This window comes from Manis pentadactyla, chromosome 13 (assembly GCF_030020395.1).
Source record: "Manis pentadactyla isolate mManPen7 chromosome 13, mManPen7.hap1, whole genome shotgun sequence".
Classification (NCBI taxonomy): domain Eukaryota; kingdom Metazoa; phylum Chordata; class Mammalia; order Pholidota; family Manidae; genus Manis; species Manis pentadactyla.
Window position 1 is genome coordinate 35,063,672 of NC_080031.1, and position 12,561 is coordinate 35,076,232.

At 33.4% G+C, this 12,561-nt stretch overlaps 1 protein-coding gene across 2 annotated transcripts in view; it reads left to right on the forward strand.

Moving 5' to 3' along the window:
• CUL5 (cullin 5) overlaps positions 1-12,561 on the forward strand; it is a 150,204-nt gene that overhangs the window by 128,061 nt on the left and 9,582 nt on the right. For both annotated transcript variants that reach the window (XM_036902660.2, XM_036902661.2), the window contains 4 exons: positions 7,871-8,003; positions 8,813-8,944; positions 11,697-11,820; positions 12,199-12,374. In XM_036902660.2, the coding sequence (XP_036758555.1) occupies positions 7,871-8,003; positions 8,813-8,944; positions 11,697-11,820; positions 12,199-12,374 (565 nt within the window). The remainder of the gene's footprint in view (positions 1-7,870; positions 8,004-8,812; positions 8,945-11,696; positions 11,821-12,198; positions 12,375-12,561) is intronic.

Genomic DNA, 12,561 nt, shown 5'->3' on the forward strand with positions numbered 1-12,561 from the left:
TTCAATTTAATTGTTTTTCTTTTCTATGTGGCTAGAAAGTGGTTTCATCCAAATGTTTGTTGGAAATATTTTCGATTCCCCACTGTATTGTTTTGGGTATCTTTCATCAAAAATCAAGTGACTTAAGAATGTGTATATATTTCTGGCTCTATTCTGTTCTATTGATTTGTTTGGGTACCTTAGGCCATTATATAGTCACGATTAATACAGTTCTGTAGTAAGTCTTGAAGACAGATAGCGTGATATTATTCTTTTGATATGGTATTTTGCTAGTATATTGAAATAGTCGATTTTTATATATTGATCTTATATCCTGTTACCTTATTAAAGTTATTAGTTTTAGTAGTTTTGTAGATTTCTTAAGACTTTTCTATGTAAACAATCATGTAATCTATGAATAAAGACAGCTTTACTTCTTTCTGATTTTTGTATCACTTCCTTGTCTTGCCTTGTTGCAACTGTCTAGGATCTTTATATTACAGTGTTGAGTAGAAGAATGAGAGTGGGCATCATTGCCTTTTTTGACAAGGAAAGGCTTTAATATTTCATCATTAAGTACAAAGTTAGAGATTTTTCATAGGTGCTCTTAGACTACTTTTTATTCCTTATTTACTCAAAGTTTTGAAAATGAATGGTTGTGACTTCTATTAAATGCATTTTCTATATTAAAATGCTCATAAGGCTTTTCTTTATTATTCTTTTGATGTGGTGAAATACATCTTTTTAAACATTTAATCAAGGTTTGAATTCCTGCAATAAACTTATTTGGTTATGGTGTATTATTATTTTTATATATTCCTAGATTCAGTGTGCTGATATTTTGTTAAATTTTTTTTCTTCTGTATTCATGAAGGATTTACTTCTTCTTTTCTGGTCTTTGTGCCTTCTACTGTTTTCATTTTTGGAGATGTCTTTGTCATTTTCTGGTATCAGGATTATGCTGGCCTCATAGAAAGGATGGGAGTCATTCCCTCCTTTTGTGTGTTGTAAAAGAATTAGTGTAATTGCTATTACTTCTTCCTTAAATGCTTGATAGAATTCATAAGTAAAACCATCTGAGACTGGAGTTTTCTTTACAGGAAGATTTTGATCATGAGTTCTGCTTTTTTTTTTTTTAATAGGTATAGATTTGTTAGAAATCTTTAAAAATTTCTGTAAAATTTTATACAAAAAGCTCTTCAGACTTTTTTTCAAATCTAGTTTTAATTTTGGTAACTTGTGTTCCTCAAGAAATGTGTTCATTTCTTCTAAGTTGTCATATTTATGTACATGAAGTTATAAACACTATTCCTTATCATTATTTTCTCTTTGGGAATACAATAATACTTTTTTTTTCTAGAACCCTTTGACAGTAAGTTGTTCATCATTCCAAGTAGACTGGTGTACGTTTTCTACAGATATCATAATACAACTATCAAAATCAGGAAACTGACTTTGATGCACACTACCACTTTACATTTTGTTGATTGTATATGTTTTTTATAGCATATAAGTCATATAATGTTTTTTATAGCAAAGGATCCAGTACAGAATCATGTTGCATTTAGTTGTTATATTTCTTCAGTTTTCTTCCTTCTGGAACCATCTCAGTCTTTCTTTGACTCTCATGACCTTGACGCCTTTGAGGATTATAGGCCAGTTATTTTGTAGATTATCCCCAAGTTTGAGTTAATCTGTTGGGTTCCTTATAATTAGATTCAGGTTTACGTTTTTGGCAGAAGTAAAACTTTGTTCTCATTGTGTTTTATGTGAGAGTGTGTAGTTTTGATTTATCCCAATACTGATCATATTTCGTTGGATCTAAGTTGGTGTCTGCCAGACTTCTCCACTGCAGTTATTCTTTTTTTTTTTTTTTGGTATCATTAATGTACAATTACATGAGCAACATTTTGGTTACTAGACTCCCCCCATTATCAAGTCCCCACCACATACCCCATTACAGTCACTGTCCATCAGCGTAGTAAGATGCTGTAGAATCACTACTTGTCCTCTCTGTGTTATACTGCCTTCCCCATGCACCCCCACCCACATTATGTGTGTTCATCGTAATGCCCCTTTTTCCCCCTTATCCCTCCCTTCCCACCCATCCTCCCCAGTCCCTTTCCCTTTGGTAACTGTTGGTCCATTCTTGGGTTCTGTGAGTCTGCTGTTGTTTTGTTCCTTCAGTTTTTGCTTTGTTCTTTTACTCCACAGATGAGTGAAATCATTTGATACTTTCTCCACCTGGCTTATTTCACTAAGCATAATACGCTCTAGCTCCATCCATGTTTTTGCAAATGGTAGGATTTGTTTTCTTCTTATGGCTGAATAATTCTCTTAAAATAAATGCATTGCATTCTATTTCCTCCTTTAATTCTGTTAGTATTTGTTTCACATATGTAGGTGCTCCTGTGCTGGGTGCATAGATATTTATAATGGTTATATCCTCTTGTTGGACTGACCCCTTTATCATTATGTAATGTCCTTCTTTATCTCTTGTGACTTTCTTTGTTTTGAAGTCTATTTTGTCTGATACAAGTACTGCAACACCTGCTTTTTTCTCCCTATTGTTTGCATGAAATATCTTTTTCCATCCCTTGACTTTTAGTCTGTGCATGTCTTTGCATTTGAGGTGAGTCTCTTGTAGGCAGCATATAGATGGGTCTTGCTTTTTTATCCATTCTATTACTCTGTCTTTTGCTTTGTGCATTCAGTCCATTCACATTTAGGGTGATTATCAATAGATAATGTACTTACTGCCATTGCAGGCTTTGGGTTCGTGGTTACCAAAGGTTCAAGGGTAGCTACTTTACTCCAACTTAACTCACTTATTACACTATTATAAATACCATCTGATGATTCTTTATTTCTCTCCCGCCACCCTACTCACACCACCACCTTGAGAATCTCCGAATCCTTCCTGTTTTGCAGTTATTCTTTTTTTGTTTGTAATGAAGTATTTTGTGCTAAGTACTTTAAAACTGTAAAGGTCCCATTGCTCATCAGATTTTCAATTTATACGTTGACTTAAGTTTGGACTCATGGTTTCCTATTTTAATCAGTGAGTTATAATTTACTCTCCTTTATTTAGAGTTTCAAATTATCCTAGCTTCACTAGTGGTAGTCAGTTTGTGGGCCTTTTCACAGTAAACTCTGCCTTTCTTTTTGGCCCAATTTCCAGATTCATGTTGTACTTTGACTTCCCTAGTCTCAGAATCAGCCTTTTTTTTTTTCTTCTGAAGACCTAGTTCCTTTCAGTGGATGATGATACTTAGTGGACAAGATCTGATGTCAGGTGTGTTCATTGCTATTGGGATGTCACTGTTCCCAGGTCTTCTAGGTGGAAAACTTAAAAATACACATACACATTTACAGGTGTAGTGCCTGGCCTCCTTTCATCATGGATGCGTTCCTGATTGGACTGCCTCACCAATCCTCACTTCTGGGAATCTAGACTGTAGTAACACTTTCTCCCATATAAAATGACAAATGGACAACATTTATCTTTGCAGCACCACTATTAGCGATAGCAAAATATCAGAAACTGCTGAGTACGGCAAGTATCCTCATCATACTGGCACCTTAGCACCGCCCCTTGCATGGACACCCTCTTTATCAAGTTGGTCTCTCATACTCCATCTCATACACCTGGCCACTCCTCTATGTCAGTACACCTCTTATGTGTTCAGGTTTTGACACCTGATGATTGGCCTTTTTACAGTGTCTACCTCAGCCAGCCTAGGCTCTGGCACCTGCAGGGTGCAGCTCTGCGTGGGTGGTCCTTTCACTCTGCTTGGGCTTCCACATCCTTGACTAAATTTTTTCCTAGGTATTTTTTTTCTTTTGGATCCTATAGGAAATGGAATTTTATTAATTTCCTTTTGGATTTTTCATTGTGGTATATAAAAACACAATTGATTCTTGTGTGTTGATCTCATACCCTTCAACTTTGCTAAATGCATTTGCTAGGTCTAATACCTTTTTTGTAAACTCATACTCTGTATATACAAGATCATAACATTGGCAATAGAGATAATTTTACTTCTTTGTTTCCAATTTGGAAACCTTTTGTTTCTTTTTCTTGCCTAAGTCTTCTAACTAGAACCCCTAGTATAATGATGAATAGCAGTGGTGAAAGTGGACATTCTGGTCTTGTTCCTGATTTTAGGGAGAATACTCTCAAGTCTTTCACCATTAAGTATGTCAGCTGTGGGTTTTTTATAAATTCATTATTCTTAGTAACAGCATGGCATTCTAATAGATGGTAAATATAGTTTATTGATCCTTTTATTGCTACACTCAGTAGTTTCTGATATTTTGCCATCACTAATAGTGCTACAGAGATCAGTGTTGTATGTTTGTCATTTAATGTGTGTGTGAAAGTGTTTCTACATTCTAGCAGAAGTGGGGATTGTTGGCTTTCTCTGTATTTTCTCATTCTAAAGAGATCATTATGTCTCACCTTTATCTCCAGATTAAAGTAGAAAATTCCCATGGAATAAAACTACTATTATTAGCTGACCCAGGCAGCAGAACATGGGTGTTGTAGTTATTCAAGGTGGTAGAGGTGATAATTCTAGAAGAATAAAGCTGCTAGTAGCATCCAGGTTATTTGGGAGACTCAGTTTTGAGGAAGAAAGAAATGGTTCATGGTGGGCCATTGTTTCCAATGAGAACAACCAGAAAAATCAGGTAAACTTAGAAAATACTAATTTTAATGTTATCAGACAGTTACAGAAGCAACTAGTACAGAAGATTTGAAACTTAGAGAAATGAGAGAAAACTTTTCAAAGGTTAGTTGAGGATTTATTTGTAGCTGTGTTTTCCTGAAAAGAAGCAGCTGAAAATCTAGGTTTGGCCCAGGCTGCACAATACTGCCAGGGGACAGTACAGTTTTTGGTGAACACCCATGGGACTGGAATGACAAAATCACCAGGTTCTCAGTTGAAAGCCCAGGAGGGACATTCCTTAGAATCAGTGACTAACCAGAGGCAGACTGATTATTATAACCAAACTGCAGCCCAGCCTCAAAACACTTCAGTTCCTGATTGGATCCATGTAATCAGCCGCTTCATAGGACAGTAGGCGGACCTACTGCTCATGGAAGGTGATGTCATGTGGTGCCTCCCTGATTCTTTAAATGCAGTGCCCAGTATTCAATACAGCATTACTAGTCCTGTGAAGGCAGAGAAACATAGGACCAACTAAGAGAAGAATCTGATGATCCCAATATTGGTTAGCAGATAAGGACTTTAAAATAATTAAGATAAATAGCTTAACCATAGTGATATACCACTATGACCCACTAAGATGGCTAAAAATTTTAATTGTTAAAATTAACAAGTATGGTGAGAATGTGGAGAGATTGGAATCATACATAGTTGGTATGCAGCTATTTTGGGAACAGTTTGGTAGTTTTTCAAGAAGTTAAACAGAATTACCATATATTCCAGCAGTTCCATTCCTGGGTAAATGTCCAAGAGGAATGAAAACATGCATCTACCCAAAAATTTGTACATGAATGTGCCATAGCAGCATTATTCTGAATAGCCAAAAGAGGAAACCAACCCAAATGTCTTTATCTGATGAATGGATAAGCAAAATGTGGTATATCAATGCAATGGAATATTATTTAGTCATAAAAAGGAATGAAATCCTTATAATGCTACTACATGAATGATATGTTGAGAATATTGTGCTAAGCCAGACATGAAAGGACAGATTTTACATGACTCCACTTATGCGAGGTACCTAGAATAGTCAGATTCATTGATAGAAAAAGTAGAATAGATGTTACCAGGGACTGGGGATGAAGAGAAATGAGAAGTTACTGCTAAATGGATATAGGATTTGTGTTTGGGATATTGAAAAATTCTGGACATAGATGGAGATAGTATTTGGAGAACATTGTGAATGTACTTAGTATCACTGAATTAAGCACTTAAAAATGGTTAAAACAGTAAATCTTTTTTACCATGATAAAAATACTTTTAAAAAGGAATAAACTACTGATTCATGCTATAAAATGGATGAATCTTAAAAATATTGCACTAAGTAAATCAGTCACAAAATGTCATATATTGTACAATTCCATTTATATGAGGTGTCCAGAGTAAGAAAGTCCATAGAGACAACAAGTAGATTACTTGTAGCCAGGAGGTGGTGGAAGGGAGGGATAGCTGGAGAATGGGATTTTGCTGCTAATGAGTATGGGTTTGTTGGGGCAAGGTTTTGGGCGGGGATGGCTAAGGGGAGGGCTAATGAAAATGTTTTAAAATTTTACTATGGTGATGGTTGTACAACCTAATGCATATACTTTAAAAAAATTGAATTGCATGCTTTGAATGATGGTGAATTCTATCTCAGTAATAATAAGTTTAAATAGATAATGAGTAAATAATACATATTAATGGACAAACAAAAATTTATCATAGAAGACCAAAAAGGGGTCATAGCAGTGTTTGAAGAGCTATTGACCAAAGTTTTCCAAAATTGATGAAAAATGCTAACTCTCAGATTCAAGCATCTCTTTGAGTCCCAAGCAGGATAAATACAAATTCCCAGGTTCATCATAATTAAATAGCTGAACATTAAAAACTAAACTAAACTGTTTAACAGCCAAAGTTGGGAGAAATGACATACTAATTAAAAAAAAACAACAGTAAGAGACTTAGAGCTGTCTTCTCAACAGGTTGAACTGGAGGAAGAGATAGACCACTGCAGTTATTACAGTAGTTCATGCGGGAGCTAGGCACTGACAGTGCAAATAGCTGGAAGAGATGGATAGATTCTTATGTAAGTTAATGGTGCTCACACTGGCATATGTCTACCTTGAGAGATACAGAAAGACTTTACTGGAGTACACCAGTGTGGATATTTTTAAGGAAAATAACTTATTTTTACATTAGTATGTTTTTTGTTTTTGTTTTAGCAAATAGGGAAGTGCTCAATGAATTAACATAGTAAGGAAAACTTCTTCCCGTCCCATCTACTTACTGATGTTAATAAAATTATTGAGGGCTAAGACATAAATACATAAAAATAAAAAGTAGAAATAAAATCGTGGTTTGATTCCTAGATTCAAAATGGGGTGAAAAAAGTTTCATCTAACTCATTAAGAGTTGATACATGCAGTATAATATCACAGATGCATATGTTTTATACATACGCAATGTAGTTATATTATTTTGGTAAGTTGTGTACCTGTAATTTGGGTAATTCAACTGGGAGAAAATAACACTTGAATTTTACATACCCATGAAATTTTTAAATGTTGAATTTAAATTTACGTACACATATAGTTTAGAGAAGTAGGATAAAGAATAAATACAAGACTTACAAGCATAACAATACAATACTGGTTTTAAAGTATGGTTGGGAAAGTGAAGTAGAGCTTCTTCATTGTTAAAGTTCAGTTATAGTTTTTTTAAATGGATGATGATAAATATCACAACACTGTGGAGTTTAGGTTACAGTGGATATATTTTGAAGAATGAAGTAGCAGTTTTATCTTAACATGAATCATGAAAATTTTTAAATGTTAAGTTACAAATATGCAAAGATTTACACAGGTTTTCAAAGGTATTTTAACACATTTCTGAATAAAATCCTTTAAAGATCATTGGCAAGACCACCACTAGCCTTAGGCAAGGAGGCACCTCAAGTACAAAATTTAAGGAGGTCTCTCTCTCAGCATCCTGCAGGTGTACTTAATGGGAACCTAAGAGTGACTGACTACCCCCTTAAATTATGCACCTTAGGTGTCTTCTTGCTCACCCTAGTCCCAGCCTTGATCACTGGATTTATACAACATAAGAGGTTTGTGAAAAATTGGCTTAAAAAAATATATTTGCGATACCAGTCATTTTTCTTCAACTGCTTTTGTTTTTAGGGTGGGATTAAAAACTCAGCCTGAATCAAAATGCCCTGAGCTACTTGCTAATTACTGTGACATGTTGCTAAGAAAAACACCATTAAGCAAAAAACTAACCTCTGAAGAGATTGAAGCAAAGCTTAAAGAAGTGGTACAATTTTTTTAATGTTAATTACTTTATTTGAATTTGTATTTTGCTTATTCTGTGGGAACATCAATTTTTAAAAATGTATGTCTATAAGCAACTAGTGTTATGAAATTTTGCAGTGCAGATTCTCTACAGGGCAGTTATTTTTTTTTCTGAAAATGTTTATCCTGTAGCTGCCAGAAAGGGAAATCACATTTAATTCTTCCCCCTTCTTGATTATTTTTAAGGAATTAAATTCTAGTTCCCCTTAAAGGACAAAAAAGGGGAAATGGAGCTGATAGTGTTTGAAACAATAGTTGAGAGACTGGCAGTTGTTCACTTCTTTCTTTTTGTAAGAGCCCCAAATAAATAACTAAGGATGAGTGAATGTAAAGAAAGAGTTAGTTGCTTTCATCTTTATTTGTCTCCTGGTTGTTAGCATATGATATGAGCCCATATACAAAGGGGGTAAAAAAGCAGGTAAAATTATATAGACAGGAAGATCTAAAAAGAAGATTAGTATCAGAAAAAAGCAAAGATGTGGGGAAGAAAAACTTCAGGAAGAACCATTGTATTTCATGTGAAGTTTTATCACATTTTATATAAAATCTGAAAAATTGATGTCTATAGGAACTAAAAGGTTATTTGGTTAAAGCAGTAAAGTAGTATATCAAGACTGGTTATTTTTCAGAGATGCACATTTAGTAGGCCTCTATCTGTACATACTTATATGAATTTCCAAATTTTGACAACTGGGGGATATAGAAAGGGAGGATAAATGAGAGATGGCTAAGAATATATATGAATTGAAAGTAATTTTGTTTTCTGTACAGCTCTTGGTACTTAAATATGTGCAAAACAAAGACGTTTTTATGAGGTATCACAAAGCTCATTTGACACGTCGTCTTATATTAGACATCTCTGCTGATAGTGAAATTGAAGAGAATATGGTAGAGTGGCTAAGAGTAAGTACTTTTTTTTTTTTAATATTTGGTTTTCCTAATACAGCACATGGTTTACAAATATGCTTAAATAATACTTTCTGGTGCTGTTATTGTTGAAGAAAGAGGGAACGTTTTATGAATATACAGTATCAATTTATATAAAGTAAAGTGATATCTAATAAAGTGTATTAATAAAGACTTTTTAGTAAAGCACTTTTGCTTTGCTTCTGCTTTTTCATTTTTTCATTATCTCCACTCTGATTTGTACTGAAATTAAATATGCTACAGGACAAGTCATTCCATTTTTAAGGTGTTTCAAAAACTCTAAATGCTTAATTAACTCCAGGGATGTTTGTAAGTAAATACTTCTGTGTAGCAAAAAGAACCAATATGTACAAGTTGATGGCTTATTTAAAGTAACCAGGGCTAATTATGACTAAATTCCCATACCAAAATATTTTAAGTCTGTTCCTTTCACTTTATTGGAATTTTGAGTTATAGTAAAACAAGTATGTCTTTCATTTTTATACATGGTATTGTCATACATAATATATTAAAATATAGTATGAAATTATGTATAATATTTTAACTCCATTCCTTCCAGTTCATTTCAATGGAATTTTTTGTTATATTAAAACAAATATCTTTCATTTATATATATGGTATTATCATACATAACATAAAACATAGTAATGAAATTACATATAATGTGTATATAATTGTATATATTATTATGTATTATACATATATATTTTCATTTACATATATTTCAAATTACAGGTTTATAGATAGCTCTGATGTGTGTGGTAGTGTGGGATAGTAAAAATTACAGTGCAGACTGAAACAGTGGGAAAGATTATTTTGTGACTTTTATGAAATTTTCTTAAAGCATTAAAAACATACAGGAAAAAGAAAAAATTAAAATTAATATGTATTTAGTACACTAATTTAAAACATAAGAAACCTTCAGAATTGAAGTGTTTTAGTTTGTAAATAAGAGTAGTAAGGGAAATACTTGCACTTCATATGTCTGGTATTATATATAGATTATATAAAAAACTAAACAGTAAAAAGACAACTCGTTTAAAATGGGCAAAGGATTACAGTAGACATTTCTTCACATAGGATGTACAAATGATCAATAAATATCAAAGATCATCATTAGTCATTAGGGAAATGCAAATGAAAACCACAACAAGATACTACTTCACTCCCACTAGGATAGCTGAAATAAAAAAGACAGACAGTAACAAATGTTGACAAGGAAGCGAAGAAATTAGAACCCTCATGCATTGCTGATGAGAATATAAAATGGTGCAGCACTTTGGAAAACTGCCAGTTCCTCAGAAAGTTGAACATAGAGTGTGACCCAGCAATTCTACTCATAGGTAATTCCACTCAAGAGAAATGAAAACACTCCATACTGAAACTTGTACATGAATGTTCATAGCAGCATTATTAATGATAGTCAAAAAGTGAAAACAACCCAAAATGTTGATCAACTGATGAGTGGACAACAAATGTGATCTATCCTTTCAATGGAATATTATTTAGCAATAAAATGAAATGAATTACTGGTATAAGTTACAACATGGATGAACTTTGGAAACATGCTAAGTGAAAGAAGCCAATCACAAAAGACCACATACTGCATGATTCCACTAGTATATAATGTACACAATAGCCAGATCCCACAGACAGAAAGTAAATTAGTCATTTCCAGGAGAGCTGGGTGGGAGGAGGGAGAATGGGGAGTGACTGCTAGTAACTATGGAGTTTCTTTTTGGGGTGATGAAATGTTCTAAAGTAGATAGTGGTAATGGTTGCCTAACTTTGTAAATATACTAAAATCCACCTAGTTGTACATTTTTAAAGGGTGAATTTTGTGAAAAATTATATCTCAGTAAAGCTGTTATTAAAATAAAGAGTAGTTTGACTAGCACTTGCCTTGTTGTCATGTAACTTAAAATACAGACTAAGCATTTTTTTGTGTGCCAATTAAAGAACTGTCATAAAAGTTTGGATCAGCTTCCAGCCTTTTGTTTTTGGAACTTTAAGTGTCATGAAAGTTTTTGCTGGCATCACTTCCCGTGGTGTATCTTATCTTTCTTGTCACTACCACTTTTCTCATTTATGTTAATAGTTTACTTTCACTAGTAAGCACCTATGCCTGCATAGTTAGTCTTAGACATTGGCAGTATCAACATTGCAACCAGTCAACTCTTTGTTCTATAATCCCATTCATGTTCCATTTTATTTTCATTTCTTTGGTGAACTTTGATTATCTTTGTTGGCAAATTACCTCTTTTGATTATCTATTTTTATAAAATGTCATGTAGATTTATCATTGGAAGATGAGGATGCAACCAAACTCCATGCTTTGCTGTGTGTGAACTGAGAACAGATGACTCACCGATTTTGAAAAGTATTGCAATTGATCACTGAGAAGTGAAATTTGTACTTTATGCATTACTCACATTTAATATGTAGTGGTAACTGGAAGTTGAACTGTAGGTTGGAAGACTGGTGTTATTTAACTATATTGTGGTCACTGAAATTCATGCATATTAGCCTGAATTGCCTATACTATCCTTTTTAGTTTACAAGAATCAAATTTAATAGGCATTAGACTACAAACATTCTAATCAATCAATAAGAGAAGAAGAATTTTGTGTTAAAGCATCTAAAACTTGGTTTTCCATTAAATTTTTCCCTAATAGTATATATCAGATTATATAGTGTTCATTATCTTTTCTGTCCTTGGTTTTCATAGGAAGTTGGTATGCCAGCAGATTATGTAAACAAGCTTGCTAGAATGTTTCAGGACATAAAAGTATCTGAAGATTTGAACCAAGCTTTTAAGGAAATGCACAAAAATAATAAATTGGCTTTACCAGGTATTATTTTATGATTGTTTTTTCTTTAACTTTTTAAAAGATTATCATTATTTTCCAGAAAATCAAAAGCTTTAGCAGTAATAGATAGAAAGATGTTACAAAGTCCACATTCCCTGAAGACATCTGTAAAGCAAAATTTAGATTTGCTGCTCCTTATTTTGAAACAAAAAGATACTTTTAATAAAATCTTTAGTCTTGGATTATATTCTAATTTTTCATACATTTCAAATTGCAACAATAAATGAACCCCTGTTAAAAAAATCTAGTCTTATCTTTCACCAAAGCTTACCCTGTATGTGTATATGTACTTATTGAATGCTTTTATCTATGCATTGTCAAGATTATTTACTTTATATTTTCTGATATTCTTGTCTATAGCTGATTCGGTTAATATAAAAATTCTAAATGCTGGTGCATGGTCAAGAAGTTCTGAGAAAGTCTTTGTCTCACTTCCTACTGAACTGGAAGATTTGATACCTGAAGTGGAAGAATTCTATAAAAAAAATCATAGTGGTAGAAAATTACATTGGCATCATCTCATGTCAAATGGAATTGTAAGTAGATGGTGTGTTAGTTAAGATACTGGTTTGGCTAAAAGTACCAGGACTCCAAGTAAGAGTTGCTTTAAAAAAATAGATCTTTGCTTCTCTCACATGTAAAAGTTTGAGCAGGTATAGTGGATCCCAGTATACTTTCTCCATGTTAGGGACAAAGGCTTCTGGTTATAGCACCATCCTTAAA